This window comes from Triturus cristatus, chromosome 7, assembly GCF_964204655.1.
Source record: "Triturus cristatus chromosome 7, aTriCri1.1, whole genome shotgun sequence".
Lineage (NCBI taxonomy): Eukaryota > Metazoa > Chordata > Amphibia > Caudata > Salamandridae > Triturus > Triturus cristatus.
Window position 1 is genome coordinate 1,614,731,235 of NC_140590.1, and position 26,300 is coordinate 1,614,757,534.

At 42.5% G+C, this 26,300-nt stretch overlaps 1 protein-coding gene across 5 annotated transcripts in view; it reads right to left on the reverse strand.

Annotated features, from left to right (window-relative positions):
- Positions 1-4,485: 4,485 nt before the first annotated feature.
- Positions 4,486-26,300, reverse strand: part of MYLK2 (myosin light chain kinase 2) — a 173,169-nt gene continuing 151,354 nt past the window's right edge. For all 5 annotated transcript variants that reach the window (XM_085619515.1, XM_085619514.1, XM_085619516.1 and 2 more), the window contains 2 exons: positions 14,735-14,867; positions 4,486-8,273 (listed from right to left, as the gene is read on the reverse strand). In XM_085619515.1, the coding sequence (XP_085475641.1) occupies positions 8,193-8,273; positions 14,735-14,867 (214 nt within the window). In that variant the 3' untranslated portion in view covers positions 4,486-8,192. The remainder of the gene's footprint in view (positions 8,274-14,734; positions 14,868-26,300) is intronic.

Consider the following 26,300-nt stretch of genomic DNA (forward strand, 5'->3'; position numbering starts at 1 on the left):
TGCACCCCAAGCCAATGGTCGTGTAGAAAGGATCAATAGGTTGGTGAAGGCTTGTGCACAAACGGAAAATGATCTGAAGTATAAACATTAATATGCTTTAAACATGGTGTGTTTCAGAGGCGTTGGAATGTAGGTGAATGTAGGTGACAGAGCTTCCACCTGCCCGCAAGACATCTGCGCTATGCCTCCCTCACCTTCACCACCCCACATCCATCGTAGTGGAGGCCGCTCCTTCTCCTACATCACTGCCAAGACGTGAAACAACCTGCTCTTCCACCTACAACCAGCATCCTCCCTGGCAGACTTCAGATAGAAACTCAAGACCTGACTTTTGATGGGGACACGGGTAAACAACCGTCACCCCGCATCCGTAACCCCGCATGTTGTTACAACGTGGTCGTAACAACGACTGCATTGTGACAATGCATACCATTACCCCGCAAGTCGTTACAACGACTTGCGGAGGGGGGAGAAGGTGTCGGATTTAAAATCCAACACCTTCCCTACAGTCCACACAGACTGGAGTTGGAATAGTAAATTTTACTATTCCAACATCCAGCGCCCCCATCCGCAAGTCGTTGTTACGACTTGCGGGGTAATGGTATGCGTTGTTACAACGCGGTCGTTGTAACGACCGCATGGTAACAACATGCTGGGTAATGGTATGCGGGAAAAAGAGGCATGTTCGGGGACACGGCACCCACAGCGCCCAGATACACTTAGAGGTGACAGTGCTGCGCTATACAAATACTGATTGATTGATTAATTCATTGATAGGGTGTTTGTTAAAAATCCTAGTTGGGTGCAAAAAAGAGAGATCCAAGTTATGGGACCTTTCAAGTGGAGTTGGAGTGGAGAAATAAACTTTACGAAGAAAGAACACTTTCTGCCTGCGCTTAATAAACTTAACAGATACATGTTGACAAACAAATGGCTTGTGTCGTATCGTGCTTGTTCCTTGAGATTTTCTATCATGTGTTCGGAGAGATGTTCATGAGAACAGGATCAGAGCAGGTGAATAAATTAGGTTGAAGACGTCATTATCAGGGTCGTATTGGTCAGGTGGGCACTTGGGCAATGGGTGATGGACCGGTGGCTGAGTTGCAGCTGTGGGCCGCTTTTTTGCCAGTGTAGTGGCCGATTTGGGCTGTGTCTCGGTTGTTCAAATGCCACCAGCAGTCCAGTGGGGGCATGAACGGCCTTTCTGGAGGCAGATGGGCCTCCATTACCTCCCTTTTACCAAAGGGGTGGAGATTTTAATTGTAATTGGATTTATATAGTCCTTGCTACCCCTGACGAGGCGTTGAAAGGCTTTTCAGTGAGTAGCACGCTACATCGGAACCCATAAAGGATTAGTGGTGAATTAGTATAGCGAAAATATGAAAGTAATTTGAGCGGTGGATACGTTAGTTATTTGGATTGAGAAGGGTAGTGGAGTGATAGAAGAGGGAAAAAGGTTTGCATTTATATAGCGCTTGCTACCCCTGATGGGGTGTTGAAGCGCTTTTTCAGCGAGTAGAACACTACTTCGGAACCCATAAAGGATTAGTGATGAATTAATATAGTGAAAGTATGAAAGTGATTTGAGTGGTGGATATGTTAGTCAGTTATTTGGATAGAGCAGGGTAGGGAAGGGGTAGAAGAGGTAAAAAGGTTTTCAATTATATAGCCCTTGCTACCCCTGACGAGGCGTTGAAGTGCTTTTCGGCGAGTAGCACGCTACTTCGGAACCCATAAAGGATTAGTGGTGAATTAGTATGGCGAAAATATGAAAGTAATTTGAGTGGTGGATATGTTAGTCAGTTATTTAGATTGAGAAGGGTAGTGGAGGGATAGAAGAGGTAAAAAGGTTTGCATTTATATAGCGCTTGCTACCCATGATGGGGTGTTGAAGCACTTTTTTTGGCAAGTAGCACACTACTCTGGAATCCATAAAGTGTTAGTGGTGAATTAGTATAATGAAATATGAAAGTAATTTGAGTGGTGGATATATTAGTCAGTTATTTGGATTAGGAAGGATAGTGAAGGGATAGAGAAAGGAGAAAGGTTTGCATTTATATAGCGTTTACTACCCCGGATGCGGTGTTGAAGTGCTTTTTTTGGTGAGTAGCACACTACTCTGGAACCCATACAGTGATAGTGATGAATTAATATAGTGAAAGTATGAAAGTGATTTGAGTGGTGGATATGTTAGTCAGTTATTTGGATTGAGCAGGGTAGGGAAGGGGTAGAAGAGGTAAAAAGGTTTGCAATTATATAGTGCTTGCTACCCCTGATGGGGTGTTGAAGTGCTTTTTTGGCGAGTAGCACACTACTCTGGAACCCATTAAGGATTACTGGTGAATTAATATAGTGAAATAGTATAGTGAAACATGAAATTAATTTGATTGGTGGACATGGTAGTCTGTCATCCTCAGTTTCTTGCTGGGCAGGCCCATTAATGTATGCAGATTGAGCAATGGGCCTGAGCTGAAGTGGCCTCACTTATATTCAGGTATGGTTCACCATTGTAAACGGATACGTGCACAAAGAGTCCTGGCAACATTGAAATTTTTTTAAGATCTCAGTGAGGTTAAGAAAACATGCCTTTTTTAGAGAGTCCCCCCACCCCTTTTTTTCATAAAACTTAAAACACTGAAGCAGTGTTTCACAAAAAGGCGCTATCCACAAATGTGGGCCACTGTTTTTTTAGGGTGCCCAGGCCTATTTTTGATCCCAATCCAACCCTGGTCCTGATTACGTATAGGAAAACGCTGAGAGGGGAATGTCACATGCTGTGAGATGCCTATCTGGAGTTAGCAGAAAGTTCTATGTGTATTTACATCTGATAATAGTGTCAGGAAAACCAGACAGTTACAGGATTCTGGGAATTTAATTTGACACAAAGAAAAAACATTCAAGAGAGCTGCAGAACAGATCTGTTTGTTTTTCAAAAATACATTTATTCTTGTGATTACACTGAATGATTACAAACATTGGGAAAAACAATCATTACCGACATCTCATTGCCTTTACCCTGGAAGAAGGTATTACTACATATAAACATGTTCCCGCCACAATTAAGCATCCAAATCTGTTTATTATGAGTAGACAAAAAAATAATTTGCAACGCCATCCAGGAAAACCACCAACAAAACAGTGCGCCCAAAAATAACACAGCACAGAATATTTTCAATTTACAATCCTTAAAAAACAAAAACAATGCAGCAATTCATTCTTATCAAAAGTGGGGGGTGGCATGATAGGCAGACCAATATAAACAACAAATCTATTTGCATGTAACATAGTTCAGGCAGCCTGCTTCCACAGCCCACACTCCAGGAGAGTTCCACCCTCCACATCTAGAACAGACCATTAATCTCAAATCTATCCACGCAATAAAGATATTGTAGTAGGCTCAACCACTCACAAACCTCATGGTGATGTACCTCTCAGATCTCCTGAGACGACACATACTACATCACCTTACATGAAACATTCAGATTGGGAATTTGAGTACAGCCTTAACACCCAAAGGTATAGCTAGGGATTTTTTTCTTAATAATGTGTCAGAACTCAGATCCAGGTAAAAGCAGAATCTGAGTTTCACCATGGAACATCCTCTTCTGTCAATACCTTTCCTGGATTCTGGTAACTTAAATCCACGTCTTCAGAGCCGCTGCCGCCGCCCCTTCTTTTCCACTTCCCAAAGAGAGTTTCCTTGTATGAATTCTATTAACTCTAAGAATCTGAAGAAGGCCTGGCTCATCACTCAAGACCTACATGGTCTTGGAATCTCTTTACATTTCCTTATGTGGGCAATCCTCAGTGATTCAGACTGGGTCTACCTAGAGCCTCACTTGGGCTCCTCTTCTCAAGCTATCCATAATCCTATAAAGGATCAGCCACACAGCTCTGGAAGTCGTCAAGGTTTTACTTGAGGTACTAGCTTCCGCCTTGTGTGCTTCAAGGGTCCCCAGATGCATCTCCGCAACTCCCACAGTCTATTTTCAATCACTCTCTTTGACAGGCCTTATGATTGACCTGCAGAGTGCTGATGCTCTCCTTATGGATATCAATGATGCATGTCAGCGGTGTATTCCACTCTTGCGTCTTCAAGTCAGTGGTCCATCAGGAGGTCATTTCGTAAGGATGTGCGTGATGAAGCACACCAAGATCTGAAAGACTCTTCCTTCAAATATCACTTCTACTTCCTAAGAAATTGGTTCTTCTCATGCACCATTTTTTTAACGTTCCAGTGATAACTGATATTTTAGGAGGTATTAGAAAAGAAGAAAAAAAGTATTTTCTCCAGGTAAGAGACACTCCTCTCCTTTTTGGGAATTGAACACAGTCCTTTCACATTAAATAGGCCTGCCTTTTGTACCAAGACATAAGTCCTACCTTCGCTATCGCACGTGGGTTGGAGCTTTCGTGGTGGCCATAAGAGTAGCCGGGGGTTTGATTAAGATACAAGGCTCATGTTAAGGTGAATGTTATGCAGGGTTTATTTTTGCAATAAGGTTTTCTTAAGAACTTATCATTTATTCATATGGGATCCCCTTCCCTTCCATACAATATGTGTAAAGAAAGCCCATATGTTTTACTTTAATAACAGTCATAACAAATAAACTTGTTTTTGAAAAATATGGGGCTACTTTCAATACAATCCATTGTGGTACACCTAGAGTCACGGGTACAGCTTGTTATCAAAAAGCTAATTATACCATTCTGGGAATACCAAGGGCTTATTTAATTAGCAGTAAAACAGCCACTGCTACTTGTTGCTACTTTGATAAAAACAAAAAACTAAATGGAGAACAGCAGCCTGATGGCCCCAGACTGGTGAATTTCTATATTGGAGAAACGTTAAAACAGACAAAAAACACTTCTAGGAAAATTATAAGATCTCAATGTGAACAAATCCACTAAAATCTAATGAATTCTATTGAAAAATATACCAGATCTCCGATGGTTTCCTGTTTCTGATTAAAAATAAAAAACAAAATAACCTCCCTACAAAAGTTTCTGTTGCATGAACAGTAAGAACAGATATTTCTTTCAAAAATGGGCCAAGCAAATAAAATAATTTTTAAAACTGCGGGTTGCAATAGTCTTTTTAGTCTGTCTACCACAGTCCAGAATACAAACAGCAGCAAGCAGTGGACAGGATGTGCAAAACTAAAAGACAAAAAGGTAGAGCAAAATGGGAATGGCTGGTAGGAAGTTTTGGGGGCCCTGGAGCAATAAAGAGCAGAAGACAGGGCACAAAAAGGAAAACAGCCATCAGAGAGCAGCAGGATCAAGGGGGCCCAAGAAAAGATTTTTTTTAAAAGTCACACAGAAATAAGTCTAGAAAACGTTGGATAAAAGCAAAGCTGTCACGTAGAATTGTTCACTTACAGGGGCGTTCATCAAGTTGGGTTCATCAGCCAGGGGAAAGCCATTTGAAGGGAAATGTATGAAGAACTGTTTTGACAAAAAGGGTTCATCAAGCCGCTTTCAAACTTTGGTTTCAAATTCAGATACTTCCTGCTGCTCTTATGCAGAACCTCCCTAAAACAGCAGCAATTTGGAGACCATGGTATACCCTTGTCAAGTATTCTGATACCAGGACAGACACCTTGGCGGGGTGTCTGTGCCACTAGATTGCTTCATTTATTTCTCAGTGTCATCCTTTCCCTAAGCTGCTGATTGGCCATCTTCCTGGCAGGGCTAAGCTTGTTATTCCATTGTCATTGTGAAATATATCACCGAACTTGATGGGGGAGGAAATGTTACATCTTGCAATCCTCGCCTCCTAATAAACAAGAAACATAGCTGGGAATTGGCAATCGCATTCCTGGCTGTGCCCTTGACGGAAAAATGAACTGCCCTAGTGGACACTGATCAGCATTGTGGAACTGTCCCTTGGAGCCTTAAAGAGGCAATACAAAAAGTCTCTCTTATTCCAGCACTGACTTCCTGGCCACTTCCTTTTCTCCTTCAGGGAAATACGATGAGAGTTTTGCTCTATAAACGCTTGTTAGTATCAACAATTGACTTTATGTGAATTTTACAAAAAAGGAAATTGAATTGTCTCCTGTAAATAGGTATGTGTCTCTTTAAAAAAGTACACACTTCTCAAGTTTAGATGTTTGTGATCAAGCAAATAGGGAGTTGTATCCTGGTATTTATTCATTCAAAGGAGGCATCCATGAGTGAGAATTTGGCACCTTCAAAGCGCATTTTGCCTGGTGTTTCTGTCAAAGTATCAGGGTTGTCGAGGCATTTGTACAGAGGGAACAGAAGACACCCTTCACACAGCTCAGGGGTTTCCACTACAGTCTGGACGACCTTTCCATTGTCCCAGCAAGGAAAGTGTGAGCTGAAGGGACACATATAGGCTTGGGAAAAGATTTCTTCCAATATATAGATTGTTAGGTATCCTGCTGAAAATGTGCCCTATAGAAACATAGTATGTGCAACAGTAGGTGGTTAATGACATAAAGGGATTAAGTGCACCTATAAGTAATATTACAGATCTGAAATGTTTTGCTTCTAACGTAGAACTTATTTCCTCATGTTCTAATAGCATTATAGCCCTCCTACCGCGAGCTGTACCAGTCGCCAAAGGCCCTCTTCCTTGGTTCTCAACTGCAACCACAGCCTGTAACACAGGTAGAGGACCTTTTAACAACTGGTACAGGCATCTGCTGTGGGATACATTCCTATATTGCTCTTCCAACACACAACTATGCCAATAAGAATCACTTTTGCCTATACAGTGCCTTAACAGTTACTTGACATCTGCCTTGCTGACAGCATTACTGTGTCATGTAATATAGCCTTCAATATTAAATGGTGCATGTGCTATATCAGGGATAAATACTGTGCCGGTTATTATGCTTCTTAAAGATATTAGCCCAGTTAATAGGTCTATTAAATTTGTAGTGTAAATAAATATGCATATCATAACTTAATATACATCAAGATTACTGGACAGTTGATTACGCTATCAAAACAACTACACCAGTTTTCATACTATTCTCATTTTTGCAGAAGTTAACACTTAATTTCATTATAATATCTTTGCCAGTTTATGTGATAGCCTACTTATTATGCAAGTAAACATGCCACCATGATGATGGCACTATTAGCCTGCCAAGGGTGTTATATGTTTGTGGTTGGGAAGGTGGAAAGGGATAGACATATACATCTAGATCCCCGCCGGACCGTGGTACTTCCTAGCATCTTCTCTCGGGACAGCAAGGCCGAGCGGCGGTCCCCCCTCTTCTCTGGCCAGATCATTCTTATACTTCTTCCTCTCATGGTCTATTCCAAAAGAACGACAGCAAGAGACGGCAAACCCTAGCCGGTCTACGCCAATGAACCTGTCATTAACCAACAGCAGGTGGAGGAAGATCCTTCTCCTACCTCGCTGCGAAGACCTGGAGCTCCCTGCCTCTGCACCTCAGGCAATCACCATCAATGCCTGAATTCGGGAAGGACTCTTGGCTCTTCGACTGTACCGCAGAACCAGCCCCCCAGCCAGCGCCTTGAGACCCTCACGGGTGAGTAGTCGCGCTTTTTAAGATTACTGATTGCTGGATTAATTCAGGGCTGTTTCCGCTATCAAGGAACCACATCTTAATTAGCTATCATTGAATGATTCAACCATGGCTTATCATTATGTTCTCTTTGCTTCAGGTCACACAGTGATCTGCAATTTAGCGGGGCAATAGTGCTCGGGGAGTAGGGACTCTAAAGACAACGAGAAAAATGTAGGCAGTCTATAGTACATCACGCCCTACACAAAAGGATGACTTGCTTGCACTATATTTTTAAACCTCGGGTCAGATGCCCGTTAACTCCTGCTTAGCTGAATAGCTAAAGGCTTTCGTGATCGAGAGTTGACTTGAATACTGAAATGACTGGAAGAATATAATCCTGCACTGTCTAACTGATGAATTAAATGAATTGGTGGATGGTTCCTTGCGATAGTGCTGTGGCTTATCACTAGTTAACAAGGATTGTAAATCTTTGCTTTAGTGCAAAATACTTTTCAGGATAAGGAGCTGTCTGAGGAAAAGTTCATCTGATGCTTTCAGTGGGGAGGGTTAGAGCCCTCCCGAATTGTCCTGGAACAAAGAGGCCTGCCATGTGCTCCCACAGGAACCTGTCCCACAGGTGAGGCCACACACGACTCCATTCATCGTGCAACGGTATACAGTTCACATTTCGAGTGTGGCCAGTGAAGTGACGCTGCTAATCTTCTTGAACCTGTTTGCAGCCGTCACTGCGATAAAGTTTTTCTGTTGAGATAGAAAAAAAGAACAGAATTACATTACTATTCCAACCACAGGGGAGATCTTGCTGGCAAAGGTAGCATAGAAACAGATCTGGATTTTCTTTAGGTAGAAGATAAAAAGGGTGGGAGATTTGTGTGAGAGGTAGAACAGCTGTATGACTGGTGTTGCAGTTCTGCTTTAGGGGTGTTCCACGTCTAGGAGAAGGTGTGTCACAGCTTGCTTGAAAGATGATGAGTATGCATGTATTGGAAATGTATATAGCATTAATCTTGCTAAGAAGCAGTGACATTGTACATTGTGGGTGTTTTGTCATATAAAAGAAGACTGTATACATCAAAAGACATTTACATCTTTGTTTTACACATTTTTGTTACATATCAGATATTTATGTCACATATTTACATATTTAGGCAAAGATATATGAAGTGATTTGCCAAGAATCACACCATGTTCAGTCAGGTGCCGCAGTCGGGATAAGAACCCAGGTCCTGGAAGGCAGACTGTCTGTGCCTTTACCCATCTGGGGAGTAGTGAGCTGCCCATTTTGGATTAGCAATGAAGCTGGCTCCATTGTAGTTTACAAACCTCACTGTCACTATCCCAAACATCCCGTCTAATGTGGGGTGATCAAAGTCCCTACAAAGAAAAGGTTCCTACATTTTCACTTAGCCTTATCCAATGTCACAACTCCTCAATAATACCAGACCCACTGCTCACATGCAACTTGAACATGCTTATCATGGAGAATTTCTTCTCCAAGCAGTTAGTGAATTCTAAAGACTTTCACAGGCAAAGCTTGGTAGACAATATTCAGACCCTAATGATTTCTGGATTTGCCGTTCCCACAGCAAGAAGTCCATATTTACCAATTTTAGGGGGTTGTACCTTGGTGAAATAAATGCATAGAATTGATGATTAACTTGCCATAAAACCTAAAGGCCTATCAATACCAAACTCTTCTAATGCTCTGCCTTCCACTCAGGGATTGACAGGATCATTCCCAGTGAAAGGTGGGTGCCTATTACTGTGGGAACCATCCTTCTCTGGGAAGAGAGAGCCCTTAGAATCTACAAAGGCCATGCCTGCTAGACAACTATTTTAATTTACTCAAATTCCAGTATTGAAAACATTTGGCGTGGTGTGTGAAAATAATTTGTGCAAGAGATATTTGAAATGATAAAGTTGTCCACTTATTAGAGGAGATTTTCCTATTTTATCGCTCTTTGGGTCAACCCAAGGAGAGCTTTCTCACCGGTGCTTTCTACAGCAGAAAACAAGGGCTTTTTATTTTGTTTTTTTAATTGCAAAATCCTTCATGCTGATCTGATTCTAGAGAAGTATGCGTGATATGTCTGAAGGTGGGACAGCAGTCAACCACTTCTCAACTTCTCAGGCAGGTGTCGAAAGAGAGTTGTTGTTTGATGAATAAGACACTACACTTTTGCCTGCAGAGAGGATAGGGTCCAGTATGAATTAGCCAACCTCCTTCTCTTCTAGTCGGTGAACCTCTCTTCAAAATCCCATCCCCACTGCTGGGTAGTAAAAACCCTGGCAAGAAGGCTTATCCTGTCCCACAAGCACAAATTGACAAGATTGCAAGGACTTAATAATTCAGGACAAACTACTGCTGTCAGTACTGATGTTTCTATAGTGCACTCAAAAGCTTTGTGGTCCCAAAGTGTGGGTTGCCTGCTACTCATTACAAAGAATAGTGTTAAAATGTGATTAGAGTCTCAAAAAGAAGAAAAGTTACGCAACTGAAGAGGATGCAGAATCCCTCCTTTAGTTACTGACACAAACATCTTCAACTGGCGATTACAATGGGGGGGGGGGGGCACTGGTGATTAGAGAACTCAACTGTGGATACAGGACCTGGAGGGCAGCAAGGAGTCTGCAAGATGTGAGGAGGTCTAGCCATTAACCCACTTGAACACAGCGTGGTTCAAAACCTATTCTTTCCGTCAATGGGTGCCAAAGGAGGGACTTTTCGTACCTGTCAGATGATCTCCTTTTCTTAACAGACAATCAAGGGGAACAGTGGCATTTGTTGACTAAGGTAAGAAGGAAGAACAATATATACACTATATAGTAGGTGAGTCGTGTGTGTTAATCGCTGTGCTTATAACCAATGCTTTTCGGTGGTTGACCCGAAGTTGGCGATGTATTTCAGCTTATGTAGATAGAAACAAATGTCCCAGAACAGCATTGATCCATTGAGAAGAAACCTAAAAGATTTTACCTTACAAATGGACAGGATGGTTTGAATACACAGCAATGAGGGTACTGATAATCCTAAAACCATATCTTTAACCTCAAAGAGGGCAATACCGCTCTCTGGTATCCACTACTGGACTGCAGAAAGGCAAAGGTTTTTAATTTGTGAAAATATTATCTTCCAAAGGCATTTTAACATATATTTGGGTATTATATACATATGGCTCAATCCTGACCCTGCAGATGATTGTAAGTCATGATATGGGGGTCGATAACAGTGACCTGTACTTATACGGACTCTAGAATATTGACTTTCATAATTTTATCAAGGTAGCTGTACCTTGATAATACGCTGAAGGAGTAGATTTACTATTCTTAGCTCCACATCATCTCACATTGAAGATGCACTGGCAGCCGATAGTGTTGAGTCAATTTAAGCACTGGTTGATTTTAAAAAATCTCGATATTTTGGTAAAACAGCTGACAGACGTGCAGAAACGAAAAAAAACAATACGAATAGCCACAGCATGCACGTATGGTTCATTCTCTAAGATAAATGGGTGAGCTCTACAAGCTTTTGTAGCACCAACAGTTTGGGTTTTGCTTACAATTTCCAGACAATTTGTCATCACATTTCCTAATCTGCAACCATTCAGTGTCAGATCAGGACTCTTCGAAAGCACTCTACCAACTCCAAAGACACTGGTATAGGCTTCTCTCATGCCATTCTCTCTTTTCATATTATCTGCCTGAAGTATGTGCTTGCTTAGAAGTAAATCTTGTTTTGTTTATTTGAGCCGATATTTATATGTTTGTATATTTGTATATTAAGCTTTCTACAAATGTCCTTGTGGATTCCTAACACTTTAGAAAGAAAGCTTACTTATTTTCCTTGACATTGAAGAAATAGAATATAAACCTCAGGCCAGTCCATATCAAACAAAGATTGGCAATGTCAAAAGGTCTGGCATAGAAAAATATTGCCAGAGTACAAAGGATTCAGAATGCTACAGTAAAACTACTCTTCGGCCTCCATATGGTAGATAGTGTCTTTCCTAATCACATTAACTAACAGCATATAAGTGGATGCAATTTAAAGCAGCATGCATGACCAATAAGATATATAACATTACTAGCCCCTCTTTCTTAAGTAAGAAAGTTTTAAAATATTCTCCTATTTAAGCTTTGCATTCACAATCGCAAGCTCTATTTATCATTCCAAAAATCAAGTTTAAGGGCTCGTTGGAAGAGCTTTTTGTGTTGCAGCGGCCAAGCAGGCTATACTTGAGAAGCAATCCTGATCATGGTCAGGAAAAAGGTAAAACATGGCTATTTTCCTCATAAAATAATTCTTTTAACATCCAAACCCGACCATAGCCTTTTCTGTCATCAAATCTCAATCCTATGACAACTGTGGGGCCGAGGGACTCCATATCTATACAACAGCACACAACTCTGCGTTGTTCATAATAGCGTCAAGAGACTGCATGTAGCACTTTCAAATGGCCTTTAAAAATAAATAAATAGGTTAAGCCTACTGCCCTTGTTGTAATATTTCATGATAGACCAATTGCATGTGACATAGCTTTTCTCAATGAATTAAGTGAATCCATAACCTTATAAGCTCTAAAATGTCACCATAACCAACTCAGGCCTAGAGTATGGATACTTCTCCATGCAATACAAGCACTCTTTTATCGCGGAAGCATACAAATTCTACTCATTCAAATTGTGTAAAAAGGAAGATCAGCATATGGGTGGATCTAAAGCCCTCTCTCAGTAGTACTTCTTTAAAGCTTTTTTCTGTTCATCACATAATGTCTAGTGTTAAACCATACCTAAAAAAACTCTGCCCTTTGAAGCTATAAATTATGCACAATAGCAAACCAGGAATTACAAACTTACAAGCTTAATGACAAATGGTATGTTTTTGATTTGTAATTGGACCTTTCTGGAAGAACGCGACAATAGAAAGGAGAACAGTTGATAATCTTTGTCTTTACTGCCCCCTGACAACTGATGCAAAGAGAGACCAAGTTGCTTTAGAATCCCTGACTTTAGGATGATCACAATGAGACTACAGACTGTAGATACCGTCCCACAGATTTCCTTGAAGAAGTTCATAGATCAGATTAAGCCACCTATTGCCCCAGTACCATGCATTTTCTTTACGTCTGGACAATCAGTAAGGCTGGATGATTTACCCATCTGGTACTATCTCTGCCCTACATTTGTTAGCACACGGTGCTATGCCCATGAGACGTCAGACTTTACAGAGTTCAGCGGAGAGTGATTGTAAGCTTCACAATTCCCACCTGCATTTCACTAATTCTACAACCTCATATGGGATGGTCAATGCTACTTCCTATCATTAACGTATTAGACTTGCACAGCCGGAAAGCACTACTAAGTACTTCCTACACCAGTGGATCTTAACCTGTCTTCTGAGGATCCCTGGAGTCCATGACGCCTATGTGTGACTGCATAGAAAATTAAACAATATTAACACATTAATAAGGTGTATATAAATAAAGAAGCTAATGCAAAGTCGAAAGTTTTAAATTGGAGGCTAAAACTTAATTTGGCATCCTCAGAACAGTGTAAGTGCAGCAAACATAATATACTATGTACAATGGTGAACTCTATTGAATTGCAAAATTTAAAAAAAAATAATTTATGCATGTGTTTGATGAATGCTTGTTTCTGTATTTTTGTGTATTGTTTTGTGGCTCAAATCACACAAAATCGCTTATGCCGAGGTCACCGGCTACCAAAAACTACTCAGTAGGGGGCTAGTGGATTCCAGTAACGATTAAAAGTAAAAAAGGTTAAGTACCCCTGTCTTACTCTCAATGCTTAATTAGTAAAAACAATAAGTGCCAGGGCCATCGTCAGAAGACTACAACAGCTCGCACTACCTAGTGCCCCTACCAGTGCTGCCAACGACAGTATCAACACAACTACTTACCATCACACTCCTATAAGTGTGACATTTCAGACTATTTTAGGACCCCAAAGCTATAAGAATGGCTTGGGTAACAGGCATTTGTCATTTTTAATATATTTTCAATTAATAATCTACTGTTGTTGTGCTCCTGCCTAAATCAGATGAACAGTGCCAAAAGTCCCAGTGTTGACATTTAAGTGCCAGTGCCGAGCACCGCCACAAATTAAGCACTGGGGGTGCATGTGGGGGGCACATGTTGTGCCATGCAGGAACGTGCTGGGCGCTGTCATGGCAGTGATCTGCTGTTAAGGTTCTCTGATGAGCCTTACACAACCGCCACAGTGAGACCGCAGCAGCACCACCTGCCCACCCTGGATTACATTCGCAATCGCAGCTGTGGCGGGCCGCCAGAAGGACCGCCAACCTCGTAATAAACTAGTTCTTACATGTGCGGAGGCCTTGATAATTTGGATAATCGATATTTCAAGTAATAGTCCATATTTACATCCCTGTTTTGTTTTAGTGTTATTTCGCAAAAATTACGTATTCTCTTTTCATTTTGGGGCTCATGTACTTATGTCATTATACCTCTCCTCTTCTCTGTGGTGCCCCTATATTTCTCTCCTAGCCACCTTAGAACTGGATATATTGGCATGATTCATGAATCCACTGATACACATTTGAGGAGCATAGAGGTAATGACTGTAATTTTGACAATGCTTTTCTAATTACATTGAAGGGTTGCATGCCTAGCTAAGGAAAATTATATGCTTTGATAATGTCCTGATGTTTCTTCTTGATTCAATAATAAAGTATTGCAAAAAATTAAAAGTATAGTCAGGGTGTGAGAAACCTTGTTTAGGCCCTGGACAATTTGCAGATTGTGAATACAGTAAAGTCACTGTAATACAGTGGGAGGGTTCTTTGATACACCTGTACCCAAGGCGAAAGCCTTTCCTTCACATGAGATTTATATAGCTCCATAGGCATGCCTGCAACTCACCGGCATTTGGCGGGCGTCACTCTCTCTTAACTTCTATTCACTCACCTGAAAAACACATTGCCTACATAGACTTGAATAGGGTCACTCAAGTTTCAAATCTATGATCACCCACCTAAAAAGGTTTCTTTCTCCAGTCACCTTAATTGGTTCACCCTTAAAAGCGCCTGACTTCGCCCACATTTTTGAGTCAAGAGTTTGACACGTATGTATATGAGAGTGGAGCTTAAGGGGTGTTGCCGCTTTAAACAAGGATGCTACATTTCTGTATGTGGGGGCTTGCATGAGGCCGGTTGAACTTACCTTCCATTTTCTCCTCATCATGTATTTCCGGAGCTCAATCTGTGATTTGAGGAGCCGGTTACAGCGTTTGGCTTTCTCTGCCAGGTTATTGAGCCACGGGTGGCGCAGGCATTGCCCTGCACTGAGCCGGCCACTAGGGGGAGGAGACAGCGAGTGGAGAGGGGAGGTAAGCAGGGTGGTGTGGGTAAAGGAGGCGGTGTGGAGCAGAGAAAAAGAGAAGGGAGGATGAATGGAGGTGAGGGGTAGAGTAGAGGAAAGAAATAGTGAAGTCAATTTATTGTTAGCATTAGATGTACTCAATATTTGCAGCAAATAAATAAATACATACATACATACATACAATGAACTACTCTTTAAAGAAATGAGAATACGAATTACAACAAAATCCCTGAAATAGACATGCCACAAAAAATGCTCATAAGAAACTGGCAGCACACCTAAAGCACATTCATGCAGTTGTCCTATAGGACTTACTGCAGTAGGTGTGCTGTTTTCAAGTCTCTTCCAGGTAATGAGCAACTACATTCACCTCCACACTCTGCCTATCATACATCTAGGTTTACCTACCATGTATTAGAGCTAGCAGGCCTGGAAAAGAGAGGTTGGCTTAACAAATACTTACAAGTCATCTTATGTCAATAAGGATTATCTGCTCTGCAAGAACACTACCCCTGCTGCTCTTGGAGTGGGAGTCTCTTGCAATGGGGAGCCGTTGCCTCTTGCAATGGGGGAACCAGACAGCATCGAAAACCTATGTCAAGGTGACATGAGGCTCCCTCCTGTAGCCATGGCGCTTTTGTTCCATTATGGACATGGTCAGTTTTTCTTTCCTTTTTTAAGCACAGGTTCTTATGCAGGTCCATCCAAAGTGCCCAGTCAATCACATCTGTGAACACCAGGCCTCCTTGGAAAGAGCAAGAATCTCATTGGTCAATATCCAAAGAACTGAACGCATTCCTCACAAGCAAGTGAACAGGAGAAACTGGCAACAGGAGGCATTCCATGAACTGCAGCAACGCTCCTGTGAACCAAGGCGGGACCTGCAAGGAACTTAGTTAAGGGGACCACAGAAATAATACCACCCTTCTCCCAAATTCCTCCACTTCATAGATATTTACCCCACCCACCTTTTCTGACTCTAAATATGCCACAGCTGGCCTTCAAGGCAAGCAAGTGTAAAGTTCTGTTGTCCACAAACATGGTGGAGCTCAGAGTGCACGCATCAGAACCCTGTGGGGTAGATGACTTAGCCAAGCCTGGCGAGGGCAATTCTCCCTGCAAGAATAGAGATAGGTTGCCGGTTCTGGACCGGGACGAATAGGAGAACCTGCAAGAAGCGCACTCAATCGTGAGGAGGATGAATAGCCATTCTCTCACTTCAACCCTACATTGGATGAAAAGAGGATCGCAAGACAGTGTGACTCATGTGGAACACAGCGAGGAGCAGAAGTCCAACTGGTAACTTGAACATTCATACCCCACATACCATAGCTTCATTTGGCAAATGTATGCTACAGGCCAACGTCCCGGAATCTGTATCCTACTAAATCAGATGTCACTAGCTCAGACAGTGCTGACCGAATAATAACCAATCTCAGTCATACATAAGAATAGCAGGTCCTAGGGAACTACATCGTCTTTTAAAGACCTCCTAAATAGTGCAAGCTTAAATGGTTCTGGAATAGATCCAAGCCTGCTTGCATTATTGTTTCCTATAACTAACCCGGTATCATCTATCTTCACGTTGACTATGAAATTCTTCAGCCTCATTACCGTCTACAACCACTTCACAAACTGTTATGCTTGAAGCTATAAGGGAGGCGATCCCAGCGAGTTGGAGAAAAATTAAATGCAATTGACACCTAAATTGCAGAACTGACAACTCAGGGGAAATCAACAAGACGGCTTCATTTCATGTCACAGAAGAAAATTAAGTACTTGCAGAATAACATGGAATATTCCAAAGACTGGTTCCAAGATGTTTGGCACTTGTGACAAAAGAATGTTGAGTTAAAAGTCAGAGCACTCAGACAATGACAATTCTGTGGTGTGCCAGAAGGGCGCATCGGCGAAAATGTCCCATTACTTGTTAAATGTGCTATTCATGCCCCCGGCGGGCAAGTAAGAGCCCATAGAACATGCCCAAGACACCCAAGCTCCACAAGTCGATCACTGCAGGTTATCTGTATCACCAACAGGTACACCAAATCATTAGGGTGCAAGGAAAAAATATGACTGGGTGGCCATAAAATGCAAATACTTGCAGAATTCTAACCCACGACCAATGTAAAGAGTAAAGTATTTGTAGCAAGTCCAATGGCTTCTCAGCACTAGAAGACCCAGGGAGATTCCTGGACAGCTTAGATTCCAGCTCCAAAGGGAACATTAAAAGCTCCCGATAGTCGTCCAGCAGCCACACTAGCCAGGTCAACCACAAATCATGAGTATCAGCAAGACATTAGTGTCAGACCAACGCATAGGCAGTTTGGAAATTTATTCAGAAGGAGGAGGTATTGCCAAACGACAGCGATAAGTCCAGATCACCTATGAACCAATAAGTGAGATACTACTGGCTTGCCATTAGTATCCAACCACAATATCACAAATTCTTGCTACACTTTCTTTCCTCGGACAACTTTGCTATACTCCTGCCAGATGGGCGACTTGAAGATAACTCTAACTGGCATACCGCTTGTGTTATATAGTTTTAACTCCCCATTCCCTACATCACACTAACCCCCCATGGTAACTCATCACTGCACTGAAATCGGTCCTCATAATGTCCTGCTGATGTCATCTCTCTGTCCCAAAGGCTTTATCCCCATTTATGACCTCATGATTAAAATGTGCTAGATTCAGAAGATGTACCGTACACTGCCTCTCACAAGCAGGCTTTTTAAATTTCCTGTCTGAGAGATATCGTGTACAGTATTCATGCCTATACAGCTATTTTGATCCAAAGGCGTCTCGGATCCCATGACCCCCACCTTCTTGGTAAGCCACCCTTCAAAAAGATAGAACCTATCCCAGGGCCTGAAAGTGAGAGGCTCCTGAAGAGTAGCCCACCGCTGACAGTTTGAGCCCACTTTTTAGAGACAGATCTTGATAAGGACCACTCTACACCACATTCCGTTACCTTATTTATTTGAGAGTTTTATATTGCGCTAGGTAGACCGATGGGTATCAGAGCGCTTTACAGGACGTGAGAACAGGTTCCATAGAACTAATAAGAGGACTCGTAAGGGTTGACATAGTATAACCAATACATTATATAGGTATTTCAGAGGGTAAAGAGTAATAATACATTACAGATTAGTGGGTCGAGTGACCGTATCAAGTGATCCTGTCGGTGTGGTGGGAGCATGGTTAAAAATGAATTAGGTTGGTAGAAAGTTGAAGTATTTGTTCAGCAATAGAGATTTGATTCTCCGTTTGAAAAATTATAGGAGGAATTACAGCGGAGATCCTTAGGCAGTGAGTTCCAAATCCGTGGGGTGTTTCATGAGAATAAACGCATCCGGGATGTTTTTTGTTTCAGTTTGAAAGGGATGAGAAGAAGTGAGTTGGAGCCTCTCAGGGTACGGCTTCTTCCTTCCCTCGATAATTTGGGTTTGCAGTATGAAGGGTTTTGTGGGTGATATAATCTGCCTTGAAGATGCCTCTTCCTTCTATGGGAAGCCAATTGAGACTCTTGAGAGTAGGTGAGATGTGGTTGAACCCTTGGGTTCCTGTGAAGAGTCTGGCGGTTGCATTAAGAGTTGAACTTAGAGGTGCAAGGTGACTTTTCGGGGTCCCAGTGATGATGGCGTTACCGTAGTCAAGTTTCAAAAGGACTAGTGATTGCAGTACAGTCTTTAGATTGTCAGGGGGAATAAACGGTTTGATTTTCTTGAGATATTTTAAGGTGCAGATCGTTGATGTGCTCTTTCATTGACATGTTTTTTAGGCTTGGGCAGAGTTGTGCTATGCGAAACTCTGCGAAGTGGAAAAAAACTCAGCTGAGCTGTGCAATGATCCGCAAGTAGCGGAGTGCGATACTAAAAAAGGCCGTTCACAGTGATTTTTAGTGCTGGATGCTTGTCTGCACTGTGCAATCATCGCAAATGGCACCATGCACAGCGCAAGCGGGCACTGCTTTCCTTTCTGTCGATCGAGTAGATTTTTACTTGAGCCGCAGCTTTCTCGAAGCGAATGGGCAGTTTCTCAATGCGAGCGGTTGCAAGCATACCCGACCACTCGCAATGAGAACCCTGACCCCCCCGCGTTGAGAAATCTCGCCGGAAGGTTTATTTCCATGCTCGCGCTCGCCAACTTGATGTTGACGCTCGCTAACGAGGAAAGATCTTGCCGGGAGGTGGATTTTCCTCGCTGGCGCTCGCCAGCTTGATATTGACAAATGCGAGTGAGGAATAAAACTCTGCTCCGCGGAGCAGAGTTGTTCGGAACTGCGCGAGCTCCGCATAATGCAGAGGGCGGAAAACTATGCAAACTCCGCGAGCGGAGCGGAGCGGAGTTCACCGCCCAGGCTTAATGTTTTTGTCCAGGATGATTCCCAGAGACTTCATGGAGTTAGAGAGTGAAAGAGGAAAGTTTAGGGTGTCCACACTCTTGAGACATTTTTAGATTGACGAAAGCTTGTCCTTGGGCGAAAAGAGTAAAAGTTTAGTTTTATCGGGGTTCAGCTTTAAGTGGCTGATGCTTAGCCAGGTTTGTAGCTTGTTTAGTGTGGTATTCAGAGAGCTAATGTCTCTGTGAGATGTTATCAGCATATAAGTGGAATTTAACACCCGCTTGCCCAGAATTACTGTGAAGGGTTCCATGAAGAGATTAAAAAGGGATGGAGAAAGCATCACGCCTTGTGGAACTCCTTGTGGAACTGGTGTAGGTTGAGAGAGAGAGCTGCTGATTTTTATTGTTGAGAGCAATATTGTAGATAGAACATAAACCATCTCCAGACTGTGCCATTGATACCAGTGCAATTCTTGAGGGTCTGAAGTAAACCTTGGAGATTAACTGTTTCATTTGCAGCCGATAGGTCGAGTAGGATTAGGAGTCAGGAGTCATTTTAATCTAAGGTTCTGAGAATGTCATCTGATATATTGAGCATAGCAGTTTCCATCCTACAACCTTTTCTGAACCTGATTGGAAGGTGTTGTGGAGGTTGAACTTATTGATGTGTTTGTTGAGTTGTATCAGGATACACTTTCCGATTGCTTTTGCTAAGAAAGGAAGGTTGGTGACAGGTCTGGAGTTATTGAGATCGTTAGGGACCGCCCCAGCTTTTTAAGAATGGTTGTTGCTTGGCCTAGTTGGAGGGAGTCAGGTAGACAACTCGACGAGAGGGAAGCAGTGATGATTGTGGTCCAGAACAGAGAGATGATGAGGTTAAGGTTCTGTACTAGGGCATAGGGCAGGGGGTTGGGATGTGGGTTTCAAGCTCGCAATTATCTTGTAGACTTCTCCTTCTGTCAATGGTTTGAACTCTGACCAATTGGCATTCTTTCCAGAAGGAAGAGATCATTATTGACTTCAGTTATTTTTGGGTCACTCGGGTCTGAGGTAGAGCCTGGAAGGGGAGTTACCATTGACATGGGTGCGTCGTCGGGGCGGGAGGGCTGAGAAGTCAGACTTGTGAAATGGATAAAAGATTGTTCAATTTTCGCTATTTTCTCAGTAAAAAAGTTAGTTATTTCTTCACAGTGTTCGTAGGTGGCTATTATTTTATGATGGGAGGTGAGGGTAGTTTGTTTTTTTATTATGTTGAAGATGTCCCTCGGTCTGTTCTTTTTTTTATTTTATTTTTTATAAAAAATACACGCCACCCCCTCCATCCTTGCAGATTGTTCCATTACACCTTGAATTCCTCTTCCCATGTCTCCTCATGGATTCCTTGCTGGGCTCTTGGAACCAACTTTCCTCCCACACAAAAAATAAAGGTGCTGTTTCAAACTTATGAGACACCCTCCTAGAGGAACCTCCATTAATTCATTTGAGGTTTTATGTTGATACCTCACATGTCATTACATTGGGTATGCAAGGTGTCATTCAATATTATCCTCTTTGATGCCCAATTCCATAATGTTAAAAAAACGTACTTTTCTTATATACAACGCACCACTGATCTCTAAAAAAACCCTTACGCATATACACTACCTACCCCAGAAACTTAAAAATCCTTAATACTCGTATACACTACCCGCCTTTCAACCCTAAAAACCACTGCTACTCCTCAACACTACCCAACCCCTAAACGCTAAATACCCCTTACAATCCTAATTTAAACGTCATAACGTTAAATATTATAGATATATTTTAAAAATATTTTTAAACATATGTGTGTATATCTATATATATCTATATCTCTCCCTATATATATATATATATATATACATACACACACACACATATACATAATGTTATGATACGCTCGATGTACTTAAGTGCAATGTAAAAACTCTGGTGTAACAGAAGCACACTCGATTTGAATATACTCATTAGTGGAGAGCATAAATAACACATTATACTCTCCCCAAGAGCTAGAAAACCTCCTCATATATATTAAATTAGCTGGCGATACTAAGAGTAGTACACATGGAAGATGGTGCATTTGCAAGATGGTGCTCTTGCAATCTTTTTAATGAACGTTAATTGCTTGACTTTTTACATAAAACTATAAAATATACAGTCCAATCTTGCCTATAAACACACTGATACTGCACACTTATAAGAAACGTACTTATCACAGAAAAGTCAGAAATTGAAAAGAAAATGGACGACTAAGGTATAATTCAGCAATCGCACAGTGGCATCAAACCTTCGACCACTGCTACCCACAACTTTGAAAACTTGGTCTGACCTTGATCCTTAACAGAATTGTCTCTCTGTTGCAAAAGTATTGTTGTTGGGTTGGCTTACACAATGAATTTCCATACACTCATCATCTTGTCTCATTTGTCTAGAATACTCATGGAATTTAGCATGCTATCCTCCTCAATCCAAATAACTGACTAATATCCACCACTCAAATTACTTTCATATTTCACTATACTAATTCACCACTAATCCTTATGGGTTACAGAGTAGCGTGCTACTTGCCAAGAAAGTGCTTCAACACCTCATTAGGGGTAACAAGCGCTATACAAATGCTAACCTTCTTTTTTCCTTCTTCTATCCCTCCGCTATCCTTCTCAATCCAAATAACTGACATATCCACCACTCAAACTACTTTCATATTTCACTATACTAATTCACCACTAATCGTTTATGGGTTCCGGAGTAGCGTGCTACTCACCGAAAGAAGAGCTTCAACACCCCATCAGGGGTAACAAGCGCTATATAAATGCAAACCTTTATCCCTCTTCTATCCCTCCGCTATCCTTCTGAATCCAAATAACTCACTAACCTATACACCACTCAAATTACTTTCATATTTGACTATACTAACTCAACACTAATCCTTTATGGGCTCCGGAGTAGCGTGCTACTCGCCGAAAAAGCACTTTGACGCCTTGTCTGGGGTAGTAAGTACTATATAAATGCAATCACAATACAATACAATGTCAAATACAATTAGGGGTGGAACTTGCCACTGAACCCAATACTTTATTGGACTTAGCCGACTGATCTGCATAATGCCAACGATAGATGTCATTGCTTGAGCCATGCTAGATGACTTGCTCCCCGGAAGGGTAAAAAATACATTTTCATGTCATGTGTACACAGATCTCAATCAAGAATAGACTACTGTCTGTCCTTATTAATTCTATCCTCCTCCCTAACTTTCTTTCCCCATTCTCCCTAACCCTCCCACAAAAGACGCAAGAGGGTAAAATAATCCTTTTAAACATTAAAATGCTGCTGGGTAGAATAACACAGAGATACCAAGAGAAGGGAACTTGAAAAAGGAAAGTCAACCCTCAATTCTTTATATACTTCGATAGCTGAATATGCTTTTCCCTGCCTGCAAGATGAGAAAGCCAGCAGATTACTAGCAGCCCAGCGTCGTCACAGGGAAGTTTCAATGGCAACTTCTGCCATAAATGGCAAAAAGATGACTGGGAAGAAGCCTTTACAGAAAATCTCAGACACATTTGCTAATGTCTCCAGCAACCAGTTCAGGAACTAAAGTCCCCTGGATGCTGAGGAGTGATTTCTTAAAGGACTTAAGCTGACCACACTTTCCCAAGACAGCAAACACCTTTTTGGGGATGAATTTTCCAAACAAGAAATTTCCACAACAGTCACTGGTTTGCCCTATAATAAAGCTGTTTCCTGACATGTACAAATGGGACAAGGGACAATGATGGATGTCCTATATGAAGCCTACAAAGAGGTACACATTTCAGACACTTTATCCTCACTTTCTTCTCAGGTGCTGATTTCAGACTACCTCAAACCTGGAAAGACCCTCTGCATTGCATTCACTACCACCCCATTTATCCGGTCGAGCCTAGCTGTGCGCATGTGTTGTCTGCAAATCCTGCTGTATCTCTTCATTGGGTTTCGAGCACCCCCATCATTTGCCATTCATTCTTTTATGTGGTGCTGTTCAGAAATGCTGGTTTTCGCTTCTGGCCTTTTCTGTTACATTGATGCACTTTTTAGGTTTCATCTGCACAGCACTTGCGCTGTGCTTGTGAGATCTATGGTAGTAAATATATCTTAAAAGGGACTTACATCCCACCTTCACTTCTTATTGGTCCTTATGCTTGTCACTTTACTTTTCCTTGATTCTATAGGTTGTAGGCTTTCTATTTGTTGTTCTTCCGTGAGTGTTTCTTTTATAAGTTTCCCATCAGTAAAGTACTGTGTTCATCGACTTTGGTGGAACTTCTTTCAAGCGCCTCAAGCAACGATAGGGAAAACAAAACAAAAACAAGAGCTACACCCTTGCTTTAGAGTTACAGCGCAGCCGGGTGTCGTGGGCTCAGCGCACTGTTATTATCTGGGGTGGAGATCCTCGACTGTGCATTTTATTCCTTCTCCTCCCTCCGGACGAAGCACGCACTACCTAGTGCTCCTGGGGCACAAGCTGGCATCCATTTCAGTACTTGTTTGTTTTATTCCCACATTTCCTTTCCACATTTCAGACCCTTCTCGCCATCTCTCAGACTCTCAACCCTCAGTACCTTCTCTGTCTCTGCCCATCTGTCACTTTGTCCATCTGTCACACCCCCACTTCATCATTCAGTTCCCCTTAACCACCTCTTGCTCCACATCTATTATCTTTACCATCTCTCAATGCCTCCACATTCGTCTCCCATGCCCTTTTACATCGTGCTTCCCTCACCTCACCCTTTCCTTCTTTCACTTACTGAGATCTCAGGTTTCCCAGTCACAGGCTCGACTGGGTCTTCCATTCCAGGTATTTTTATTTGCATAATGGGATAGTCTCGGTTTGTAACCCCATTAAAATGTAGGACCTTGCACAACAAGGGCATTCGTTTTGGAATATTCTCCTTTCACTTTATGCAGATGGCACCCTACTAATGGTAATAGCCCCCAAACATATTTTAATTACAATAATACGCAAGATTATGTAGGCAAAACCTATTGTTGTTTAAAAGATCCTGTATCCTTGTGTCTCCTTCCTCTGATGAGTACGCCTCATTCCCTGTTTTTTGGGGGGTTTTTTGTTGCATATTTACATAGCGGGACCTCGACCCGAAGGTATTGGAGCGCTTTACATGAGCACCGTATTTACATTGCACATTCAGGCACGGGGAGATTAAGTGATTTGCCCAGAATCACAGGATGTGGACGCGACCTCGAGGCTCGAACTCTGGTTTCCAGCACCAAAGTCGGCAGCGTAGCAGACGCAGTATTTTATTCATTCGCTTCAGCAAAATGGACTGTGATGGGTTTACGCTCATCTACTATGATCTTTTGGGCTTCTGCTGTTAGACACAGTAGCATTGGCCCGTGTTTCTCCCTTGCATAACGTTTTATGGTTCTGTTATGTGTTCAATCACGGTGGCACCGCTGACCCACCGTGCTGTATGCCATGTGCACATACTGACTGTAGAGTTATGAGCTTACATTGAATTGACTGTGCATTCCACCGCTTCAGTCAAATATGCCCCGTCGCACCGCAAAGTAGCGGGTATGAGGAACCATTCCCGACGTGCTTCCGTGGTTATGTAGTGCAATACCCCTGATCGGTCAAGGTGAATGAAAACAGTATTCCATCATGTTCAGCCAAAGTGAGAAACACTGCCCCCGGGTAGCCTACACACTTTATGGCACCCTGGCAGTATAAAATAGTTTCGCACCCTTATTCCCACAAACTGATGGGTACCCAGTCCGGTTCCAGCCAAGGCGGACGCACCGCCACGCAAACAGAAGGCAGTGTAAAACACAAGTTAACAGCGACCCCAACTTAAAAACATCAAATTTTGCACAAAATAGAATCCGCATTCACCAGCGCTGCATTACACATGAGACATGCGTTACCCGGTTCGGCAATCCTACACAAGCACGTCTCACATGTCACTGTTCGTTCTCCTCCCTTGATCTGTGAAACACGACCAAGGCGAGGCAAACCTGGAGCCCCCCCCGCCGTCAAAAGCGATCAAAGAAAAACACCTGTGCCTGCCGAAGCCACCAGATGGCACGGAATCATTCAGTTTGCAAACCTGAGGGCAGTACCAGCCGAGGGGACGCGATGTACACAGTGGATAATTTGTAATACTATGAGTGTCAGGGCTCTCGTCAAGCGGACAAGGCAGCGTGCACCCTCCCTTGCCCCCTGCGATCGCCGCCAATGATATAACAACATAACTACTAACCGTCAGACTCCTACACGCGTGACAATTCATACCATACCAGACACCAAAGCACAAAATTAGCTTGGGTGGCATGTATGAGTGGTTGTAATGTAATTTACATAAAAAACAGCTGATGTTGTGCTCATATCCAAAATTGGCAGACAGGGCCACAAAGTCGCAGGCTGTCAGAGGCACCGGGGCTACGGACTAAGTACTGGTGCCGAGCACCGGAAACCACCGGCCCAAACTAAGCTTGGATGTACACCCCCTCTGCTCCCGTCACTAAGAGCTTCATTATTATTTTAATTAAAAGTGTTTGGACCCTAAACAGGCCTGATGTATCACCACTGGGAACAGGGCACACTGTGTAAGAAAGCCCCTCTGCATGAGTTCGGGGTACAGGCCTAGAACGGAAAGGGATCGTGCTGAGAGACGGTCTCTGCAAGGCAGTATGACATTCCAAGCCAGAGAAGCCCTTGAGAGGTCTGACTTTTCGCCTCAGTGCACACCGTCCATAGCATTTGAGGCCTTTGCGGCCTCCCACACACTACCAAGAAAGAGGGTGGTCACAACACCCTACTCTGTAATCTTTTCCTTTCTAGACTCAGCCCCTTGGCCACCTAAGACCACCGCAGCACTTCTGCGATTCGAACAGAAGTTGAGGGTACTGGAGCCTCCCGACTGTGTACTGGAAGCAAACTGTGTCTAAAAGTTCAATAGAATGTTGATAATTCACTTGAAACAGATCACAACGCGCGTGCCTGGAACTTGCTGAAAAGCCCGCTTTTTCTAGAAGTATC